The sequence below is a fragment of the Lethenteron reissneri genome, chromosome 3 (assembly GCF_015708825.2).
Source record: "Lethenteron reissneri isolate LAM-NWPU_2019-01 chromosome 3, ASM1570882v1, whole genome shotgun sequence".
Lineage (NCBI taxonomy): Eukaryota > Metazoa > Chordata > Hyperoartia > Petromyzontiformes > Petromyzontidae > Lethenteron > Lethenteron reissneri.
In genome coordinates, this window is record NC_083781.1 from 3,936,192 (window position 1) to 3,960,319 (window position 24,128).

Below are 24,128 nucleotides of genomic sequence, written 5' to 3' on the forward strand. Positions count from 1 at the left end.
GTGACGAGGAGGGGGAGGGGGTAAAAACTCGTCCAAAATCGCGTGACGTCATTTATGGGCGGCCCCTAATTACATATTTTCACACCGGGCAGCTGAAACAATTGTGGTCAAGTCGTTCAAATTCCTCCGCCTCCCCCCCCTCGCCCTCTGTCCACTCGCCACTATAAATGAGTGGATCACGTGTGGAGGGGGTAGAGTGTGGGTAACACCACCGCCTCTCCCACAAAGGTCTGGCGAACGTGAGTAGAGGGGAGGCACAAATAACTACCATCTCGCGGTGCATGCTGGTCACTTCTGGAGGGTCATTGCCCAGAAAGCCAAATCTACTAACCACTCCTAAATCGACCGTGCCTACCCAAGAAACCCGTGGACAAAAAAAGCAGTCGGCAAGACTCTACAGTTTCGATTTTAAGCTTTCGTGACTGCAGGGATTCATCTTCTTGGTTCTTCCCCCTCCAACCCAGCTTAAATATACGCTCCAAGCCTGGGGTGCTTCATTCAGACGCTGTCTCCCCGACAGACCTGTTCTTCACCTGAGGACGGCTGCTTGCGTTGTGGCCGAAACGTCGTGAGAATTATTTTATTATGTTTTATTTTTATTATTTTATTATTTCCCTTCTACGTGACTTTACTGAAAGAACCAAGAAGAAGACTCTACCAGGTTGGACAGGAGACACGACTACGAAGAAGCTCTAGTAGAGACGAGGCCCTATCCGCCAGCGGGGACAGGAACGAGCAATTTGCTTGGGCACCTGTTACGTCGCTCTATTCCTTTCATCGTTTCAACAGGCCGATAACAATCGGACGCGTGGACTCGGTGTTGTTTTAATTGCGGGCTTCGTTAGAATTACATTGACCGCGGGTTTCGTTGGCGTTCACAGTCAAGGATGTAAATGCCAAACCAAACAAACATCCGTGGAGCGACCGATTTGGACTGTGCGCTGAGATTAACCACTGGGTTTGGAGGATTAACCACTGGGTTTGGGGGATCCAGCCCACGTGCTACCTGGGGTCTCGGGGTTCCCGAGACCCCTCCGGAGAGCCCCGTGAGAGTGCTGGTTGGAGGAAGCAAGGGGTAGGGTTATGGGGTCTCGGCGGGCACCTTGGAATGCCCGAGTCTCCGTGGAAAGCGAGAGCGGAGCTCGGGGTGCCCTTGAGGCGCGCTCGGCACGCAGAGGTCGAGAATGCGTGCCCGGCAAGACCCCCAGAGCCGTGGGACCCCGTTCGGATCCCCCTTCCCTACCTCGACACCCCCCTTCCCACCCCGCCACCACCGGTAGACGGTGGCCCGCCGGCTCCGTGACCCCAAAAGTAGCGGCGCTTTCACTTGGCGGGGGCGGAAAGTTGAGCGGCGGCGGCGGCGCCTTTTACAGAGTGCACCCAACAAGTGTCCGCCCCAGCGTCGCCGCTCGCTGTCCCGAGAGACAAAGTGTACCCAAAAACCATCAACCAGTGTCGCCGAATCCTGTACTGGCTCTGTGTGCGAGTCAATCGGTCTGTGCGATTTTATAGGTCTGAATGAGTTCATGGCTAGTAATAGATTTGTACCCTTTCAACTGGTACAAAAACTGGCACCTTTATACAAGGGATCATGTTTGCAATAACCACAACAGCCTTTTGGCGTCATCTGATCCAACACCAATGGAGACTAGGCTCTAAGAAAAGCCGTCTCGGGTGTGGACCAATCAACTTCAAGGACAAGTGCATATGCATATCATTATCAGAGTTGTTGCTTTTTTTTGCATTTTGACTGCTTGTGTTGTGGTTATTGCAAACTTGATCCCTTGTATAAGGGTGTCAGTTTTTGTACCAGTTGAACGGGTAAAAACCTATTACTATATTTTGCTACTGGTAAAGGAGGTATCATAGTGAGTCCATGGCTCTCTGTGATTCTACAACTCTATAGGTCTCCATGCGAGTCCACGGGTCTCTATGTGACTCTAAAGGCCTGTATGCGAGTCTTTGGGTCTCTGTGATTCTATAAGTCTGTGTACCGAGGCCACGGGTCTCTATGCGAGTGTCACCAACGAAAGGAGGCTACCGAGGGCCTTGTGAACGGCGTAGATCATGGCCCCGTCGAAAGTCGTGGAAGATCCGGGACAACGCGGGGAGCTACCGTCCACTACCCCTGCTGTGTGTGAGCGGCTGTCGCCTGCCTCGGCGAGACGTGAGCCATAATCCTGTGCAGTATTGCTACTTCTACTGTGCGAGTCTCTGGGTCTCCCTACGAGAAAGGGTTACTATAAATTTTTAAATAAAAATGTTGGTAAGCCACTGAGCTATATAGATGTTTTTCAGAAGCTACCTGGCCATAAATGATAGCTTAGCGAAGTTGGCTTGTGTGGAAATTTATAGCAGCCAAATACTCTAAACGTACGATTCTAAACGTGGAGGGAAAAGCCGGAGGACCTGGAGAAAATATCCACACGGCCACGGGGAAGAGAGGCACGCACACTCCAAATATACAGGGCATCAGGGTTGGGATTGAACGCACGACCTCCTGTATACCAGGCGAGGTAGTTAACATCTCTCGCCACCGTTGGCACCCCCATCCTGGACTCATTGTCAAGCACCACGACGTGAGGGCGACTGTGTCACCCCCTAGTGGACACAGCCCCCATGTGCGGCTGTTTTGTTAAGCAGATGCCCGAGCACGGTAGGGGAGCCAAAGGCCCAAAACGTCAAGCGGGCAGCAACAAAACAGCACCGTCAAAGTTGCAATGGATAAGGGTGCGTAACGGGTGTCTTGAATTGAGCAAGGTTATTATCATTGAGAGCTTTGGAAACGAGACGATGGGAAAGAATGAGTGCAGCAGTAAGAAACGAGCAGAAAGGAAAGTGTCGTATAGTGTGGCGGGTGATCGCGTGGCGAGTGGGTGGGATGAGCGTTGTATTGACCTGCAGCCTGGTGGTGGGTTGACCAACGAGACGAAACAGTCAGTCTGGTAGTACTCGACCTGGGTGCAGGAATCAAGCAGTGAAGTTCACGGAAACAATATCCATGGAGGTAGCGAGATAGTAAGAGTGACAAGGAGGCGACTGACCGCCGGACAGCGAGTGCGTGGAGAGAATCAGCGAGCGTTGGGCTGGATCAGATCACCCCGACATCTGCTTCCCTCTGAATTCTACTCCGGTGTAGCAGCAAGCTCGCAGCTTCACCCACCACAGCCACAGGTTGGCACCAGCAGTACTGGCACAGAGAACGCCCGCTGGCACACTTTCCTTTCCTTCAGATTGGCCGGCCTGCGTGCCGGCCGCAGGGCCTGGCTGCTGCTGGGGTGTGGGCCCTGCACCACCAAGTATCCCTTGTGCCCAGCCAAGGCCACTCTCTCTCACTAAGCGGTGAACCTGTCATGGTGGACCGCGCCCCCCCCACCCCACCACAACAGCTCCACGGCCCCCGCCATCCCAGAGCAGCTGGAGCTCGGCCTGGGAGGTACAGCAACAGGGTTGCGCGCCTCCCTTCGGGAAAACCCCCTGAGACGTTGAGCGCAAAATCGAGAAGAGCAGAAAAAAAACTACAAAAATGGAGGCACCGAAGCGCCGTGCGTGCACGTGTAGCCACGTGACCGACGCTAGGCTGCGCAGATTTCTATTCAGGTGTGAATTCCAGCTACCACGGGATGTTAGTTTACACTCCCACCATTCGCATCGGCGTGAGTAGGGGGCACGTGGCATCGGTGTGACGTGGGGGCCCACCCACCACCGCGTCTCACTCCACCCCAGCCTCTCGAGCAGCGGGGTGTAGCGATTACCGAGCGCGCAGGCGGTGCAACTGCACCGGGGGATTCGTGAGCCCGAGGGGGCCCGGGGTGGGGGGGGTGGGGGGCTACGACCCCACGCGAGCACCACCACCACCGCAGGGCCCCGGGCTGCGAAGAAACGACGACGTGACGCGTCGCGTTGCAAAAGGAACAAACAGTTTATTATTTCTTACAAGATCTAAATACTTGCATTCGTGTTCTCAGCAATGTACACATCACAGGAGTCACGCCTCCCATACATTATTATGTGCACAATTTTTTCTCTTTTTTAAAAAGCAAAAGAGTACATAATATACAAAACAAAGCTCGGTATCCTCGGCACGGAATCCCTGTGCTCTGCGCGTGTGGGGGGAATCCACAGCCAGAGGAATCCGATGCTGGCTTTGTCGAGTGCCGGCTCCCGTGTGTGTGTGTGTGCGCGTGAGTGCGTGTGTGTGCGTGTACGTAGGCGGGCGAGCGAGTGTTTGTGGTCCCCCTGCAAGTCCACCCGAGGGGGGGGGGGGAGGGGGGAGAGGGGGGCGAGGGGGAACCGGGTGAGAAAAGAAGTCGCCCTCCTTCTTCACCGTCCACCGCCCACCACCACCACCAACCCCCCCCACCCACGCCTTCTTTCTCCATCGCTGCCTCCTCCTCCTCTTCCTCCTCCTCCTCATTGCAGGTCCCTGTCCTCCAGGTACCGGTACTCGAATGTAAACCCTTCCTTCTTGCGCTGGCCCCACTTCTCGTAGTCAAAGTAGATATATGTTCCCTGGACGGCGACAGACAGGGGCGGGGGGTGGTGGTGGAGAGAGAGAGAGAGGGGTGAGAGAGGGGAGGTTTTACCGCCGCCGCAGCCCTCCCCCCCGAGCGGCGTCGGGGGAGCTTCTCATGCAAATCGAGGAACGAAAGCGAAACAAGGGGGGATGCGCGACACGGCAACAAACTCAACCACGACACACGACGACAATGTCCCCCGTTCGAGAAATGCAACGTGGGTTTTTAAGAGTGACCCTGATCTGGAAAGGGGGGCGGGGGGGGGCCGGCGAACCCCGTTTCACGGAGTGACCGGTACCCCGATGCGATTGTTCGCGAGAGACGCCTATTCACGGACGGCTGAATGACAACTGTTGTCAAGTCATCGTCATCGCCGTCGTGTTGCTATAAATAAATTGAGCGAACGATGTTTGTTTTCATCATCGTCGTCGTCGTCGCTCGACTGCTGCCGGCAATCAAAGATGTGTGTCCCGTCATTCTGCTCTTAACTCGAGGGCCAAAAGCAATGCCCCTGTGCACACGGCCACAGCAGCGGGACGTCAACCAAAGGGGATTTGCGCCCGAGTTTGTTATCGTCATAACGTCGCATCACGATAAATCCACCGCCGGATTAAGGCCTTCCCAAGCCGCCGCTATCTCCCACGATCCTGCAATGTAACGATCCACCCAGCGGGCCCGCACACGAGCCGATTTCATCGCTCCGTCTCCAAGGTGGACGCGCCCCTGGAGCGCCCGCTCCCTCGATTGGTCAGCCTCGACTACCGCCGCCCGTCGTCCCATCTGGCCGTGACGTGTCTCTGCCCCAGCCCGCTCACTTTCACGAGCGGTCAATGGCAACGTCACTAACTCGCACGCGTTGTCTAATCCACGCGTTCCTCTTTCTGTTTCTCTCATTAGCAATCCAATACAAATGAAACGTAGCAGACTGGCAACCCTACACTGATTACGGAGGCAGGAACGACTCCGAAAGGGCTCAAACTCAAAACGTTTCTCGAGGGGAGCTGCAACGCCTCCTGCACCCGGTTTGTCAGCCACACGAGTTTTAAAAATAAAGGTGAAGTTGGAAGTGGGGATTCATTTGTAAATAATCCTTCTTGCAGGTTCCAAAGAACACAGGATGAGATGTTACTATCCTTTGTGCAAGCACTTCCAAGAGTTCATGAACAGTGAGCCTGGTGAAATTTGGGGAGCGCATCGTCAGTAGTGACCCTTTGGTTCCTAGGGTGTTTTGGCCTTTCATACTATACACCCTCCCCAAAGGCGGCCAGCGACAGGGTGATCAATCCTACGCTTGCGTCCCATTCCCAATTAGTCATAGGAGTTGCCTTGTTGTTGGTAGCCAACATCCCATGGGACTATGCATGGCAGGGGCGTCCTCCTCCCTGAGTCAAGCATTGTTGACTGCATACCTCCTGGCCCTCTCACTTTGGGGCCCAGCTGGGGTCTTTCCTCTTCATCCAGAGCCACTGACTGCTGCCTTCTGCCGCCTCCGATACAGCTTTGATTGCCGAACGCTGGCTCTGGCCCTTAATTCCCAGGTCTCTAAGCAGTCTGGTTGTAGATGTTGTCACAAAACCTCTGCAGCCCACCTCCACTGGTCGGACTTCTGTGTTCCAGCCATGATGCCGTGCTTCGGCAGCTAGATCGGCATAGCGCAGATGTTTTCGCTCATAAGCCTCATCTACTGAGTCCTCCCAGGGTACTGTGAGCTCAATGATGAAGACCTTCTTGAGCGAACGGGACCAGAGCACCACGTCAGGTCTTAGGGTGGTGGTTGCGATCTCCGGAGGAAACACAAGTTGCCGGCCAATGTCAGCTAGCATTTTCCAGTCGCGGGCCAAGCGCAGCTGGTCTCGCTCTATTGGTGTAGAGCCGCTCTTCGGTGGTTTAGCCCCTTCGCGGACAAAGGTCGTCCGTAAGGGGTGTGATGCTGCTGGGGGTGGTAGGGAGTTGGTGGCAGATCGCTTGTCCTCCAGGGCGGACGCAAGGTTTTTAAGGACTTGGTTGTGACGCCAAGTGTAGCGTCCTTGGGTGAGGCTTGTTTACACCCTGTGAGAATGTGCCTGAGGTTGGCTGGCATGGAACAGAGGGCACAGTCCGGATCTTCACCATACCATTGGTGAAGATTAACTGGTGTTGGAAGGATGTCATATGTTGCTCTGATGGAGAAGCTCAACCGCCTCGCTTCCGTGGCCCACAGATCCTTCCAGCTGATCTTCCTCTTCTCCACACTGTCCCATCGAGTCCACTGTCCTTGTTTGGCAAGAGAGACTGCCTTGGCCCACCTTGCAGCCTCCTCCTGATGGCGTACTTCCTGCACTACCATCTTCCGCCGCTCTGGTGCAGTGGCCTTACTCCAAGCAGCACGGCTAGTTAGCCCAAGGCCTCCTCTCCCTTGCTGAACATGACCCACAATGTCAGCATGTCTGAGGGCTGCTGTTGCCTCCTGGACTGCTTTTCCTGGCCTCCATTTGCGCCCAGTTGCCAAGGTCGGCGCGTTGTTGCTCACCACTGGGTCTCGAGATTCATTCAGTGTCATCTGGAGCCTGGTTTTTGCACACTTGAATTCCTCGGTTAGACTGGTGAGGGGCAGCTTGAGGACACCATCTCCATAGAGGCCTATGTTCATCCGCTTAGTTATTTAACTTCACGTTTATCCCATGCTTTCAATTATTTACATCCCCAGGTCTCCTTTGCTATAGACTTGCTTTCCCCAATGGGCTGTCACGCTTTTAAAATAATATACCGTGTGTGTGTGTAATATACGTTTGTGTGTGTGTATGTATGCAATGTATCTGTACATGTAAGTCTTATGTATGAAACCTGCGTGTGTGCATGTATTTATATGTGGATGAATATATATGTTCCAAACTGTATAAATTACAATGATATTACAAGAAACGGCAATTAAAATTAATTATATTAACAAACGGTCATTTGGTGTTTTGGCACCAAAGTTGTGGGACAGCTGACCCGGAAAGTTTAATTTAATGGACCCACACACCATCTTAACTTATGACTAAATTACAGACGATATTTTCAGGCACTGCAAGGACAATTGAAATGGACTGGACGAACAAATGAAAGCGGTCTCGAGTCGGGTCGTTCATCGATAAAATACCGATCGTCGCTTTCGGACTCCATCGTCGATTCCACATTTGCGGAATCGACGATCGAACCCGGTGCAAGTTTAGTAACGAACCTACCGATTGGCACGCGTGAACGTTCAAACCGCACGGCTGTCATCAGTCACCGCGCGGTACGTTCCAACAGACACACAGACACACACGCACAAATACAGGCTGCACTTTTACGTTCATTGTTAAGACATTTCCATCATCATCATCGCCGCCGTCCTCATCAGCCATGATCAATCCGCTGCTGGATGAATGCCTCCGCCCCCCCCCCCCCCCCCCCCAAGTCGTCACCACCTCTCACCAGCATGCAATGTAACGCTCCGGCTAGCGCCTGCACACAAGCCCATCTCATCGCTCCATTTCCTCAGCGCACGTCCTCTTGGGAACATTCCCTCCCTTTGGCTGCCACTGCGTCGTGAGTCTCGACCAATGCCGGAAATCCATCCATTCCAGCGGTGACACCCCCTGCCCATGCCCGCCTCACTTCCATTTACTGATGGAGTAACGTCATTAGCCCAAGTGTGTTCTCTAATCTGCATATTCCTCTTTCAATCTCCGTGCAATTCCCAGCACGAATCTCTGCACGTGATTTTTTTTGCACAGCTGTCAGCTGTTTTGGCGTTTTCTTTGTTAATCCCCACGATTTTGATCGAGATTCCACGTGCAGGAGGTGCCCAAGGTGATGCAAACAAATATAATTTAAAACAACTCTGGGTCACGAGATCAACAGCTATTGGACTGGGCCGATTCTCGTTCCTTCTGCACCGCAATGTCTACACCGTCCTCGTTCTGGAGCGTCCGATTGGTTCCACCATCGTTGGCTTGCCGAGCGATCGGCATTGCAGCTGCGGTACGAATGGTGGCGATTAGGGATGAGGAGTTTTGGACTTAAACGCTGCAGGTTTTACATTTTTAAAGACAATTTCTGACCTTTTCTAAGATTTTCAGAATTGCGTTCATTCGGCACAAACTTCAATGAGTGTCGACGTGCCGGCCAGAACGACGTCACCCGATGCCGCGTGACACCGCGGGAGTGACCCCGCGGGAGTGACGCCGTGACAGTGACGCCGCAGGAGTGACGCCGTGTTACCAACGTCACTCCCGGAGGATTCCGCATCGACCCAAAGCAAACGAAAACTTCGGATCGTCTTGCGCTGCGCATCTGGGCCTGGTTATCGGATTTACCAGCAAGGTTTTATCTGGAAATCGAGAGCATGTTCTGTCTGTAGCAACTGTGTCGACCATGTTCAGGCGCGCGCATCGGTGCGTGCATCAGTGAGTACCCGTGCGTATCGAAGCTTCAGTACATTTTGGCACATGGTTGTTCGTGCGCTTATCGTCGCGTGGTTTGACGCACGTGGTGGCGGTGCTGCGTGGCGGCGGGCGGGCTCACCTGCTCGTACTCGTCCGTGATGGTCTTGGGCTCCTCGTGCCGCTGGAACCACATCATGTACTTGGTGTGGAACCTCCACGACTGCTTCTTCAGGGCCTTGGCCGCAAGGTACTGCGCCTTGGTGCCCTGCTCGCAACACGGGGGGAGTCCGAGGGTGGCGGGGTGGGGGGGCACGAGTCAGTCAGCAGGGGCCCATGCAGAAGTGTGCGCAAAGGCGTGTGCATGTGGGTGCCTGCAGGTGGGCGGGCGAGCGAGCGAGTGAGGGTGAGAGTGCGGCGGGCGCTCACCTCCAGGTAGTAGAAGATGAAGAACAGTGTCTCAGTGGAAAGTCGCTGGTAGAACTCGAGCGTGTCCGAGTGGGTGGGTGGCACGCGGTGGTGGTACGATGGGGTCGGGCACGGGTTCCGGGGAAGGTAGTGCCTGCGTGCACCACACAAAACACAAAGATCCGCCGCCGTTTAGCTTTAACAAACTTTTGAGGCAAGTGCTGTTAAGGCGATCACCTCTGAAGGTCGGCACGAGACGCGACGGGCTTGCGCGACCAGCATCATGGCCGGCCGCTTTTGTATCCCCAGTGCAAGGTTTACACACTGCACCAGGTACTTATATTTAGGTCAAGGTCCAGGTCAGACATTCGTCACTGATGATTGCCGCGAGCAGGAATCGAACTCAAGTCGCTTGGTTCGTAGTGCAGGCCGTTAACAATTACGCTACCTACTCACACACACAGCCGCATACATAAGAGACACACACACAGGTACACATGCCAACACAAAGCAGAAGCTCAATGAGACACGACCATACGCACACACACACACAACCAGACACGCGAACCTGCACAGATCACATCCAACGTCATCCTCTCCTCACCATCTCACCCCTGACCCCTCTTTCCGAGGCGAGCGCCTCGCTGGCACACAGCACCACCACTTGAGCGGCCTCACCTGAGCCTCTCGGCGTCGGACGGATGTGGCATGTGCCTCCAAGAGGCCTCCAGCATGCCCTGCTGGTACACGTTATCCTTGCCGAGCGGAGTGGCACCCAGCGGGCACACGCCCAGCAACGGCTGCACGTGGGCCTCTTTTGTGACGGGGCTGGGAGGGCGGCCCGGGCCCACAAACAGGTCTGCATGAAGTGGGGGGGGGGGGGGGGGCGACATGAGAAGGTGAGGGGTGGGTGGCGGTCACATGACAGCTTTTGGGTGGCACGGTGTGCACCGGCAGACTGTGTGGTGACGTACAGGCAAATACAAATTTACAGCAACCAAATACATACGAAATACACCCACGGAAAATGGAACGGAAGGCGACATGATTCGGTGCATCGTAGCATACCGTGGGAATGGTGACAATGGACATGTTCGTCAAGGAACTGACACGTTGTTAGTCAGGCTGCCTTGATGTCATTTTTCACGAAACGAAAACAAGTTTCACGACATGTCGACTTTCACGATTTCACCTGCCCATAACTCTGTGGGTGTATTTCACCTTTTGAAATAAAATAGCGGATCATGCAAACATTACTATCTGGGCCAGATTTAGTTTTTTTGGGATTTAACCCGAAATTCGGCAGCAAATTCCCTAGTTTTATCTTCATGCTGGGCTGCACTTCCAGTAGTTTAACATTTTGGAAATATTTTATTGGTAGAAAAAATATATATATATCACCATTGGGAACAGTATATTTTTGCCAAACAGACAATACAATTATCGCGGCTGTTATACCATTCGGTGTTGCCATATTTCAGAAACCTAAGTCATTTACACGCCCAGTAAAAAAGTAAAAATATTGAAACTAAATTAGAAAGCGATGATGCTGAAATCGCCGCAATGCAAACGGCAGTGCTTGCTACCGCTGCTGCACGGTTCACTCCATTATTAGCGGCTACAGAGAGCCAGGGATAATTCGAGAGACTCCGGGAATTACACAAAAAAATATACAAGTCGGCCCTGTAGCTCGCTGACCTCTTCCCGTGCCCAACAGGGCCCGGGACCACGGCCAAACTCTGACCCCGCTTGTATTTTAAAACTCCTGGAATATTTTCAATCCCACCGCGTTTTCGCTAATTAAGCCCTGCGGTGGTGTTTGGGCACTGGGCCCACTCCCCTCTGTGATCGTGGCCCGATCACTCAGCGCCGCAGCCTGGACGCCGACCTTTGACCCCCTCCCCAAATCCCGAGCCTGCCACGGGCCAAAGCAAAAATACACGATTCCCTGCGCTAACTCTCAAGCGACACGAAGAAGCGAACGGCAGAAAATAGTCTTATTTTACGTCTGACGACGATGGACAAGATCTTAATTGTGTATATACGATTGCAATATGTTACGTTAACACATTCGTAAAATTGCAACTGGTATCTATATTACAAACAGAAGAATAATTGATAATTTGTATCTAAATTATACGAGACAGGGTTGATTGGTCATTTGCATCAAGGTTAACACATCACTCTTGTATCTTCTTGGTTCTTTCGGTAAAGTCACGTAGAATGGAAATAATAAAATAATAAAAATAAAACATAATACAATAATTCTCACAACGTTTCGGCCACAACGCAAGCAGCCGTCCTCAGGTGGAGAACAGGTCTGTCGAGAAGACAGAGTCTAGACTTATTTTATGATGTTTTATTTTTATTACTTTATTATTTCCATTCTACGTGACTTTACTGAAAGAACCAAGAAGATGAATCCCTGCAGTCACGAAAGCTTTAAATCGAAATCACTCTTGTAGTTTGCAATTTTAATATAATGTGCCCATCTTTGCGACAGTGGCACTGGCGGCGCTACGAGGATTGGACATTTGACCAGCACCCTGGGCCTGCGGATCGCTACAGAGCGACATTCGGGGTCAGGAATGGTGCGGCCGTCGATTTATTTTAAACGCCATCGATTGGACCTGGAGATGCACGGTGCAATCCTTGGTTCCATGCAGAGGTCGCAAACGGGTTTTAATTCCTTACCCGTACCCGGCCGCACCAGAGTCGCAAATGGGTACCCGTACCCGTAGCCGGCCGGATACGGGTAGCCGTTCCCTACCCGTACCCGTACCCTACCCGAAATGAGTGACAAACGGCTACTCACCAGTAACTCACGGCCTACCGTACCCGTACCCGGCCGCACCAGGGTCGCAAACGGCTACCCGAACCCGTACCCGGCCGGGTACGGGTAGCCGGGTATCGGGTAGGGTACGGGTATCGGGTAGCCGGTTGCGACCTCTGGTTCCCTGTGGACTCTTGTCTTACAGCAGTGAAGTTGCTGTACAAGTACGGTGTGAGAGTGGAGGGCAGGGATGTGAGTACGGGGGGCCAGGTGTGAGCGTGGAACAATGGGTGTTAGTGTGGGAGAGGCGTGCATGTGTGCCAGTGTGGAACTCCGGTCGCTGTGTCACCTCTGTCCGTGAGGTGGAGCGACTGCATCTGCCCCTCGAGTCCAGCCTCCGCTGCAGCCTTCTCCGCCATGCTCTTCAGTGAGCTCAGCGAGTCCTGTGGGCGACACAAACATAAAGATCCTCCGTGGAACTATTCGTGGATTCTTTGGTCAAGTGCTGTTAACGCCCGGCGAATAAGGCCGGCTTGGTGCGAGATTGGGTGGTGTGGCCAAACCATGCCTGGCCACAATTATCGACCCGGCACTGTAATCTTACACACTGAACCAGGTACTCATTTAATGCCGAGTCGACCAAGAGAAGTACTCGGGACCGGTTTGGATATCACCCATGACTAGTGGAGGTTGCGTCTGGGAATTTAACTCAGGTTTTTGCTTGCACAGACTTCCTGTGGATGACAACACCAACTGAGTTTCCACCCACAAGCCAACGGTGCCCAATTAAATTAACGTCGCGATGAACGAGGTAGCCTCCATTTAACAGATTTGCTCATTCGAACAAGTAAAACGGTACCAAAGACACAAAACGTGAGTCAGAAAAATCACGAATATGCATGGAATATGTCGCGCTTTCAGTTATGCGTTTGCTTTGGGAAATGTTCAATTCGTGGTAGGGAATCGGACACGTAGCAGTCAGAGCAAAATGCATTTCCATATTTTCAAAGAGTTCCCCTTTCCACCCCACTTCATGGCCGAAGATTTTCGCCAAACGCTTCGTAACGATTCAGCCGGTTTTCTACAGGGCGAGTCGCAAACAGCAACAAAACCCAACACTCGCGCCGACTTCACGTCGGATCGAACTTACGAGGGTTATCGTGCCCCTCCTTCCCGGTTATGAACGGACGAAGCTAATGCATTAAAGGCTTTAAACCTCAGTTGGAAAGCATTCAAAGAACAATACAAATGAGATGACAAAAAAGTTTTCCTGGGTCAATAAAACCACAAACCAATTAATGTACGAGAGCAGCCCAGAACACGCACCACCAACCAATGAATCCATCAGATTTTTGTCATGCTGCATTGGCAGTGAAAGTGACAAACTCATTTGTCAATAACACTGTGGCCCTAAGAGGGAAATACGGCTAATGGGCGATGGTTGGGGAAATTCCGCTTCCTGATGGCAGAGATCAACTGATGGCAGAGATCAACTGGAGCTACAAAGATTGCTCGATAAAAAAGTGACGACTTGGGGAGGCCTTCTTTCCAACAGTGGATGGATGAATGCTGACTATGACAATAATAACATATCAAAATTATATGTAAAACATATAATTTGATACTATATACTAAGGTCCATTCAGTCTAATGGCGCTAACGAGGCAGAACATTCCAGCGGGACAGCACAAATGAGACAAAACACAGAATGAAAAGGTCACAACACCATCAAAATGGTGCAATTAAGATAAGATTTCTTTTAACGATTATTTTAAAAAATCGTGGCAATTCACCGAGTGGATTTGGGGGAGGAGATGAGCGATTGTTGCACGACTGTGCTTAGCGAGGTCAGGCCTGGTCAGTGCGAGGAAGCCCTCTTGGGGATTGGGGAAACTCAAGTTGGATTCCCTCTGCAGGAAGGCACAGAAGGCATCGCGCGCTTGCTCGGGCCGCGAGACACCTGATGACGCAGACCTCCCGCGGCGGCTCCAACACGGCATGGCCCGGCACGCCGATCCGGCCGACAACTCCGAACAACGCCTCTCCCCTGGCCGCTCCGCAAACAAGCGCGTGACATTTTCCATCCCCCGTCTAATGAGGCTGCGTGCGTGCCTCTGCCTGCGTCTGTGTGCGCGTCCGTAAAACGAGACGCCGCATCTCGGAGGATGCGAAGCAGCAGGAAATATCGCCAGAAAAATAGCTAAAAGCCGCTCCCCCCGCCCACCGCCCCCCCCAAACAGAGGGACGGAGCATTCCGATTGGACAGGCCCTGTCCATGCCATACTTCCCTGGCTACTCCACAAACACGAGCAAAACATTTTCCACCTCTTGTCCAACGCACTTGCGTGGACGCGTCTGTAAAATGAGACGGCGTATCTCGGAGGATGCGAAGCAGCAGGAAATATCTCCAGATAAATAAATAACGGACAGACGGACGGACAGAGCGTTCCGATTCGATATGGCACGTATGCCGTACAAGGCGTCCAAAGAAGCCGCGCGCTTCGCCCTATTCCCACGCGCGTCCAAAACGACTCGGGCAGAACCTCAGGGCAAACGCGAGATGGATCGGAGAAGCAAATGCAAGTTAGAGACATCGTACGGACTTTGTCTCCTGGTCCCGACGTTCAACGTGGCAAAATGTATTCCAACATCAGCACTGGGGAGACGAAGGGGGGGAAGGATATGCGCATTTTGTGTGCTACATATGTGGTATTGTAAACAAGAGAAAGGAATTGTTGGGGGGAACAACTGGAAAACACCCAGGGCAATGATTGAAAGCAGATTGCAATAAAAATTAATGAAACAAGGCCAAAGAGAGCTAAGATGGAGTGCTCTTTGGAAATCTGGTTTTGATCTTGTCCAGCAACAAAGCAATATCCCCCCCCCCCCTCTATCGGTGGGCGTCATCGGCTGTGACATGCACCAGAAGCACGGACATTGACAATGAAATCTAACAGATGAAGACTGCAAGGCGGAAGCATCGATAGTCGCACGCTGGGAATGTACACGGCGAGGCTGAACTAGGAACACGCGGGTGTCAGTAAGCGGACTCTGGCAGGACGCATCGCAAGAACCAACGATGACCGGAGGTCGACATTAATGAACAGTGGCGGCTCGCTACGAGTGAAGCAGCCAGGAGGGCGGCAATCACAACGGGTTTCCGCGTGAACAAACAGACGTTGCCCCGGCTCCGGCCCACCTGAGCCAGAAATTGACAATGGAGAGGAGCTACGGGGGAGAGAGGACGGGCGACCGCCACCACCGCCACGGTGGAGGAGGCAGTGACGGGCGATGTGAGGAAAATCCGTGTACTTAGCGAGCCCACGTGCCTCGAATAGCGGCTATTTTGGCGCGAATGCGCGGAATGCCGGCGTGCAGCTCACACGAGGAATACAGGGACAGCTGAGTGGCGCGGGGTCTGACAGCCCCCACCCTTCCCCGTTCCCCCCCACAAATCCAAACCCACCTCACTCCTTCACCAGCGCCGCCGCCGCCCGTGCCCCACGGGAGTGACTTAATGTGCGCACTGGCGCTCTCTGTGAAGTCGGCAGCAACGCAGCATCTCCCGCACGGTCTCCCATCGACCGGGCCGTGGATTTGTTTACATGTGAACTGCATTGCCTTGTCACCCAGGTCTCCCTCGACAACTAGACCTTTGGTCTCAATGGGATCTGATCATTAACATCAATATCAGTCATGATCAATCCACTGCTGGATGAAGGATTCCACCGAGCCATCGCCTACTACGTCGCGCCTGCTCCGTCTCCGCACCTGATGTATTTGTGGGTGTGCTCCCTCCTTTGGCTGCCACTTTGTCATGAGCCTCGATCACCGGCCCTAGCATGCAACATTATGTTCCTAAATTGCGTACGTTCTCGAATCCACGTGAAATTGGCTCGTCTGATTCTAAGAAATCCTAAATAAATATTTGATGCCGATAACGAGGTTGACGGGGACGGTTTAATTCAAATCCTCTTGAATCGGGGGACAAGGCGACGTAGCACGTACAGATTGCATGGGACCAAACCCAACTTGTCCACTGAGAATCGACGGCGGTCGGCATTCCAACACAAGCGACATTCCAACGCTCGGATGCCTCTCTCATCCCGTCTCCAGGGACTGCACCAGATAACATAGCTCGCACTCCCCGAGGCGTGCACCCATTGGCCAAATGAAATGCACTCCTACGCTCGCGACGACGGGATGATGCTCGTGCGGATCGACCGTGTACCCCGCGTACAAGTTACACGCACGTGCTTCGCCGAGGATAGCGGCCGAATTTAATGAGAAACGCAGTTCCGACAATGGCACACACTCCAGATGAGAGGGGAGGCAGCGAACATGAGCCATACTTACAGGATGAGAGAGGCAGCGGACACAAACGAGATGGCACGAGAGACGAAAAATGGTATTCTCGAATCGAATCATAATCCTTTGTCGCGGCAATGGAACAAACGAGGTGGTACAAACGAGACAGAAGACAAAGGAGGCGCAATACAAATGAGACGAAAACAATCAATGGCGAAATCAAGAAAGTGCTGCCCTCTACTGTTGTGGCCCAGAGTAGCTCTGCGTTATTCACTTCTGTGGGCTGCTCTCCACCATTGGGGTTGCCCCTGCTCCGAGAGAGATCCAAACGGACGCTTCATCTCCTAACGCGTCGCCAAGGGTTCAATTGAGTAAATATTACAGAATACATCATCAAATCGTTATTCCGAATCGTTTCTCTGGCACCCCCTCCCCGACGCTGCCCTTCAACTTCCACCACCACAACCCCCCACTGACCTCGCCACCACGAATGACCACTACCCCACCGCCACCCACAACCCCGAGCCACTTCCTCCTCCACCACCACAACCATCACCACCCCTCACAGCCCCCCGACCTCTCACCAGTGGCCCCCACAACCACCCCTGGCCCGTGCACCTCGTGCCCCAGTGCCACAGCGTGGCCCTCGCAGCCTCTGACCCTCGCTCCCTGGGGGCGTCTCCATTACCCTCCCAGCCTTCTGCCCTAATCGAGCCCTCTCGGGGTGGGGGCTAGCGAAGGGGGGGGGGGGCAGCTGTTCACCGAGGGAGGATGGTGGGGGCCGACGGACTCATCGCTTGCTCCCTGACGAGAACGATAGCAGCAAGCGGCCGCATCTGCCCGCTTCTGTTCCCCTCCCCTCCAGATCGCACCTCCCGCCCCCCACCATCCCCCCTCGCTCCCCACCTCCTCCTCCCGGAGCAATCCCCCGTCTCGTCTCACACCTCCACCACAACAGAGACGCTCCCCCTTCCCCATCGTCGCATCGATGTCGCGGCCCCTCGGACAGTGCGCTGAGTCGGCATCAAGTGGAGTGCACGGGCACCTCTACGCAGCAATGTGGTTGTACACGTATGTAGCGTGTGGTAAAAATTCAACGTAAAGTCGTATTTACTCATTCAGTTCGGTCACTCGCTAACAGATTCCTCTGGGCAGAATTACATGCATGTATCCCGAGCCTAAGCATAAATCTTAAGTCGATTATTCGATGCCGACAAAGTTAAAATCATCGGAACATACAAGATAAAATCGGTGCACATCCGTGTCTGTGTGTGTCGCAGGCCATGGAACATCTATTGGACTGTTGGCTCCTGAAGGAGTGGTGGTACACTGTGGAAGATATTGGCCAAGGCTATAGACCTAGCCGTATCATGTGCCATGGTCTATCCACTGCTAGCCATATCATATGTCCTATACTGGAATAACATCTGACTGGTGGCAAGACATGAGAAACAGAAGACTCACACACGCACACTCTCAACTCACCGAGCCATGCACTCACTCTCATTCATGGCATGCTCACGGCTACCATGATGGCTATCGGGGGGCGCTGGACAGGTACGACAGTTCATAATTCCTCCTCCTTTAAACTAATTACCAAGACACCCCAAGCTGCGAATGGTGGTGTGTGAGCACGTGTGAGCATGTATATACTGGTCACTGTGCGATTGTATAGAGGTGAATGAGTGAGCATGTGTGTATAAAGCGGAGCGTGTGTGTGTGTGCGTGCACGCGTGTGGGGAGCGGTAGTGTAGCGGTTAGCGCGCTACGCTACGAACCTGGTTCAATTCCCGCTCACGGCCAACACCAGTGATGATCATTTGAACCGGTCCTGGGCCTCCCCTAGGTCGACTCAGCCGCAAATGAGTACCTGGTGCGATGTGTAAACATCGCCACTGGGGAGATAAAGGCGGCCGGGCGTGGTGTTGGCCACCCACCCCCTCGTGTGCCGTGCCGGCCTTTATAGGTGCTCGCTAACAGCACTTTCCCCGACAGTCTGTTAAGACTATACAGGGGATCTTTGTCTTTGGATGCAGGTGAGCGCTTGTGCATGCTAGTGGGGAGTGGAACTGCATCGGTTAGCGCTCAGTGTTACGAAACTGGAGACTCAAGTGCGATTCCCACTCACGGCCATCACTGGTGACAATTACCTGAACCGGTCCTGGCCCTCCCAGCGGTCGACTAAAATGAGTACCTGGTGCAGTGTAAACATCGCCACCGAGGAGACAAAGGTAGCCGGGCATGGAGCTTATATTCTTAGGTTTTTTCGGTAAAGTCACGTAGGTAAAAAATTAAAATTAATTAAAGTTAAATAAAATAAAAATCACGACGTTTCGGAGGCAACACAAGCCTCTGTCTTCAGATGGAACTGTCACAGCACGCTTGCTGTATCAAGTAAAAAATGGGCATGGAGCTGGCCACCCACCCCCTGATGTGCCGTGTCGGCCTTTATAGGTGCTACTCGCTAACAAAACTTGCCCTAATCATTTGTTAAAGGCTATACGGGGGGCGTTTGCACGTGTGTATACAGGTGCGTGCCTGTGGTGCGCACGTGTGTGCACGTGCAGTGCCCGCCGTGGCTCACCTTGGTGATATGGTCGGGTGAGGGGCTTGCCCCGTAACTCTGGGGCCCGTTCCGCATCTCCGAGCTCGCCTTGGTTTCCGTCAGGTCGGGGCTCTCCAAGGTCGGCGGGCCGCTGGGTTGCGCCACCGACGCCACCGCCGACGACGACGGCCCGGGGCTCGCGGGAGGAGGGGCCGCGATGGCGTCCGGCGTCTCCTTTCTAGCGACGGCAAAAGCGACCACAAACCAACGAGCCGGCTCGCAGGAACACTCATAAAAAAACCTAATTAAAAAAGGAAAACCAGGCCTACGCATGGATTCCAAAATGCGCTCGCCTCGGAAAGTTTTTTATCAACGATCATAACGATGGCCGTAATCGCAGGCACGTCACAACGTCACACGGTCACACTTGCCATGCGCCCCCCACAATATACACAGCAGTCATCGCTTCCTACGTGAAAATCTTGGCAGGACCCTCCTGAATACGAGTCATAAGACTCACTGGGGCTCTCCTGGCTAAACAAGCGCAGAACGGCTATCGTTGCGAGGGGCCGCCCGCCGAGCATAGTGGCGTGAGTGGAGTGAGTAGGGCGAGCGGAGTGGGGCGAGCGGAATGGGGCGCGCCGAGTGGGGGCGAGCGTAGTGGGGCGAGCGGAGTGGGGCGAGCGGAGTGGGGCGAGCGGAGTGGGGCGAGCGTAGTGGGGCGAGCGGAGTGGGGCGAGCAGAGTGGGGGCGAGCGTAGTGGGGCGAGCGTAGTGGGGCGAGCGTAGTGGGGCGAGCGTAGTGGGGCGAGCGGAGTGGGGCGAGCGGAGTGGGGGCGAGCGTAGTGGGGCGAGCGTAGTTGGGCGAGCGGAGTGGGGCGAGCGTAGTGGGGCGAGCGTAGTTGGGCGAGCGGAGTGGGGCGAGCGGAGTGGGGCGAGCGGAGTGGGGCGCGCCGAGTGGGGCGAGCGTAGTGGGGCGAGCGTAGTTGGGCGAGCGGAGTGGGGCGAGCGGAGTGGGGCGCGCCGAGTGGGGCGAGCGGAGTGGGGCGAGCGGAGTGGGGCGAGCGGAGTGGGGCGAGCGGAGTGGGGCGCGTGGAGTGGGGCGAGCCGAGTGGGGCGAGCGGAGTGGGGCGAGCGGAGTGGGGCGAGCCGAGTGGGGCGCGCCGAGTGGGGCGAGCGGAGTGGGGCGAGCCGAGTGGGGCGCGCCGAGTGGGGCGAGCGGAGTGGGGCGAGCGGAGTGGGGCGAGCGGAGTGGGGCGAGCGGAGTGGGGCGAGCGGAGTGGGGCGAGCGGAGTGGGGCGCGCCGAGTGGGGCGAGCGAAATGGGGCGAGCGGAGTGGGGCGAGCCGAGTGGGGCGAGCGGAGTGGGGCGCGCGGAGTGGGGCGAGCCGAGTGGGGCGAGCCGAGTGGGGCGAGCCGAGTGGCTGGGCGACTCACAAGAGGGGAGGCGAGGGGGCGACGTTGGGCTGGCTGCTCGGCGAGTCCGAGTTGACGACCTGCGGAGAGTCTTCCCGGGACTCTGCCACCACGGAGCTGTAGCCTGCGGGAGGAGGGCGGGCGACACGAAACTTCCAAGTTGCTCATCCGGTCCCCGCCAAGTCGCTCTATAGCATCCTCCGTGCACACCACGACGACTCCCGTCCACAGCATGCTCGCTCACCTTGCACGCTCATTCATTCACACATATGCTGCCCACAGACACACACACTCGCTCCCCACACCGCCCTCGCACCGCTCCACTCTGTAGTTCCATCCTCCCACCGTCGTCGTTTTCCCCGAAGCTCTCACGCTAATAGCCTCATTTCTTTCTAACCGATTTTTGTGTTAAGTTTGTTGTCCTTCTCCCGCACCTCCGATGAGCACGGTTGGCTACGTACGGTGCGAAAGAAGTTCAACAGACATGCATGCAACCATCCTGCTCAATTCAAGGAAAACTTTACGCTCTTTATCTACTGCAACTTTGACAATGCTATTTGTTGCTGATCGCTTGAAGTTTTTGTCCTCTGGGCCTGTGCTCATGATGGGTATTAAAAGCAACGTGCTTACGTTCGTGGCTCTGCAAAGAAAACGCTGATGAACACCGTCAAGAGTTCGATTACAAGAACAAAGGCCGCTTGCGAATCGGCCATGGTAATAACGTGGCCGCTTAACTCGGAGGAATGAACGGGAGTCTGCTCGTTATGTACGGAGTTGACGATTCCCAAGTGAAAAGACGTCGTCTAGTTTAGGCCATGCTTATTGGGCCTTTAACAAATTCATCCACCTGGTGACACGAGATCTGCGAGGGACAATTGGAAAATACACCACAGTACGTATACCTAAAGCGTGCGTGCATCTCCATGTCTCTCTCCGACTGATGATGATGATGTGTCAAAGACACTTAAGCTAATAATGGACCCAATGAGACAGAATCATTAATAAATAAGACGAAGAAATAAATCGTGATCATTCAACAAATCGTCGTGCACCACACGACTGATTTCACATGCACCACCACAGTAAAGGCAAAAATCATCAACTCATGAGTCAAATCTTGACTTTAAATCACGACGATTCATCAAATCGAGAAGCCCGCCGCCAGCACGTACTGTTGGCACCGTTGAGCTGCCTGCTCGCCGCTGCAGCGGCCGCTGCAGTTGCTGCCGCGGACGCCGCCTGGTTCGCCGAGCCCGGCCTCGGTTGCGCCGCGTTGCCCGCTCCCGGCGCCAGCGACAACGGCGCGCTGCCCACCGCGCCGCTGCCTCCGCTGCCGCCGCCGCCGCCGCCCCCCGGACCTCCCGCTATGCTGCTGGTGCTGCTGCTGCTGCTGCCGCCGCCAGCCGAGGTCGCGCCACCCGCGACGCCGTTCAGCGCCCACACGCCGGCGCTCGAGTTCCAAACGCCGCTGCCGTGCCCCAACAAACCCCACGCGCTGCCGCTGCCGCCGCCGGCACCGCCGCCGGGGCCGTTGGTGCTGGTGATCCACACCGAGCTGGCGCCACCCGTCGTGCCGGACGTCGACGACGACAGCGCCGGCGGCGCCGCCCCTGCCGACCCCGGGGACGATCCCGCGGGCAGGCCGCCAGCACCCCCGCTCGCGCCGGTTGTCGGCGTCACGCCCGAAACGGCGGCGGAGTACGCGGGACCTGACGGCGCCTGCGATGACGCAGGATTCCTGGGGGGAGGGGGGGACACAAGCGAGCGCGTTCGGTCGTTTGTTCTCCACCTGGCCCCCACGCCAGAGGAAAAGACACGCTCGTGCGCTTTCGTAATAACGGCGCTGGCATTGCCATCATCTTGGGTCTCTATACAAGCAGCCATGTGCGATTAAACCGGGTTGACAATTGCTGCACAAAAAAAACACGTTAAATTCGGTTCTGCACTTTATTTGGCTAATTTCCAGCTCTCAAGGTTTAAATATTGGTTTGACCACCATGTGATGAATATTACTCCGAGACCAGAGGTCGCTCGAATCAATCTCAGAGGTAGCTCTGTGAGCATCCATTTCGGTGGGCCGTTCTCTAACACCAACGGTCACGCACCGCTCTGCGAGACACCTGAAAGGAGTTCTCTCACAGGGCAATAAAATTGTGGGAAAATGGTAGAATTTTTTTGTTTATAGCAAATACACACTCACGTCGTGGATGATTTGCTGGCGCCTATTTTGCTGTTACTGCCACTACCACCGCCACTTCCGCCACTGCCACCCGCGCTGCTCTCCGATTTGCTTAGAGTCCGCCCAGATGTATTCTGGATGATGGGCGACACTGGCGTCCCCCCGACGGTCGCGTGGTGCGCTTTCGTTAACAGCGCCTTCGCAGGAGACTTGGGGGCGGGGAGGTGGGGAACACAACACAAGCGACCAGAGTCAGATTCAGCAAAACCAAACACACCGCATGCATCCGTGAAAATCAACTGCATTTACAAAACGCGTACAGTCGGCATGCCAGCCAGGTGGGTTTGGCGGCAGAGCTAGCAGCTCACAAGCTGAAGGCTGCAAATTAAAATCCTGGTTGGGGGTTGACTCACCATCCTGCCCCCGGGTTCGATAAAATGAGTATCACTTTCTGGGGAAGTCAACAGTGGTTGTGCCGAGGATAGAATCGCCCCCACCAAAGGAATGTGGAATTTCCGCCGCTGGCTTTTCAGGGCAGTAAAGAGGAGACAAGCAGACGCTGTCTTCCCGACAGACCTGTTCTTCACCTGAGGACGGCTGCTTGCGTTGTGGCCGAAACGTCGTGAGAATTATTTTATGATGTTTTATTTGTATTATTTTATTATTTCCCTTCTACGTGACTTTACCGAAAGAACCAAGAAGAGGAGACAAGCAGCCAATTCCTCAATGCTCACGTGAGCAGGAACCTACTCGGAGTTTTGACAATTGACATACACGTTCTATTTTGCAATGTCGCACCCATTGTGGGGGTGGAGCAGTGGCTATACTCTACTGATGATTCCTAACACCGATGAAAACCGGGACACAGTTGTCTCATCGCCGTCTAAATAATATGGCCACAATTTTGACACTTTCGAAATAGTGGTGTGAAGCAAGGCTGTGTGCGTTATGTACACGACAGGATGGCGATGTGGCGGGACATGCAGAGCATGATAGCACCGATATTATCGTCAGGTTCATGCCTTTTGCACTCATCCAATTTAAGAATATTAGTGAGCAGCTGTAATTATCGGGGCGATGATGCAGCTCAGGGGGAGGGCATTCGATGTTTGTTGCAGAGGTTCGTGGTTCAAATCCAGCAGGCTGCCCTGGTTAACACTGTGGGTGTATTAACCGTAAAATGACCAAGCGCCATCTGCTTCACAGCGGACGTCAACGATTCCGCAACGTTATTCGAAAAGAGTCGCCCGTCGTGTGCCGCCGTCACGCTCCAAATGTGAAAGGAAAAAACGACTCGAATGGGATCACACGCACAGCAACGTCACACCTACTGTGAATCTACTGCTGGCTGTGCCTGCGAAACGTAGCAGCGCCTTCCTTCGTGATGATCGCCTTGCGCTATAAGAACGATAGCCCGACGGAAAAAATGCACTCAAGTCTCGCGATAGTTGATCAAAATTATCGAGGTGGCTTCCATCTCCGTGACGTGGGGCAGTCGGGTACCTGCATTGACTCGCTGTCCGTCGACTTGCTCCTCCTCTTGTCCTGGTGGTGGTTTTCGTGGTTCTCCTGCGCACACAGGTCGCTACTATTAGA

General features: G+C 54.3%; 1 protein-coding gene across 7 annotated transcripts in view; it reads right to left on the reverse strand.

Annotated features, from left to right (window-relative positions):
• Positions 1-3,901: 3,901 nt before the first annotated feature.
• LOC133345226 (CCR4-NOT transcription complex subunit 3-like) overlaps positions 3,902-24,128 on the reverse strand; it is a 35,064-nt gene continuing 14,837 nt past the window's right edge. For all 7 annotated transcript variants that reach the window (XM_061555825.1, XM_061555833.1, XM_061555815.1 and 4 more), the window contains exons 11-20: positions 24,036-24,101; positions 22,554-22,741; positions 21,526-22,091; positions 20,375-20,477; positions 18,979-19,177; positions 12,436-12,529; positions 9,992-10,172; positions 9,335-9,467; positions 9,048-9,173; positions 3,902-4,512 (exon numbers count right to left, since the gene is read on the reverse strand). In XM_061555825.1, the coding sequence (XP_061411809.1) occupies positions 4,414-4,512; positions 9,048-9,173; positions 9,335-9,467; positions 9,992-10,172; positions 12,436-12,529; positions 18,979-19,177; positions 20,375-20,477; positions 21,526-22,091; positions 22,554-22,741; positions 24,036-24,101 (1,755 nt within the window). In that variant the 3' untranslated portion in view covers positions 3,902-4,413. The remainder of the gene's footprint in view (positions 4,513-9,047; positions 9,174-9,334; positions 9,468-9,991; positions 10,173-12,435; positions 12,530-18,978; positions 19,178-20,374; positions 20,478-21,525; positions 22,092-22,553; positions 22,742-24,035; positions 24,102-24,128) is intronic.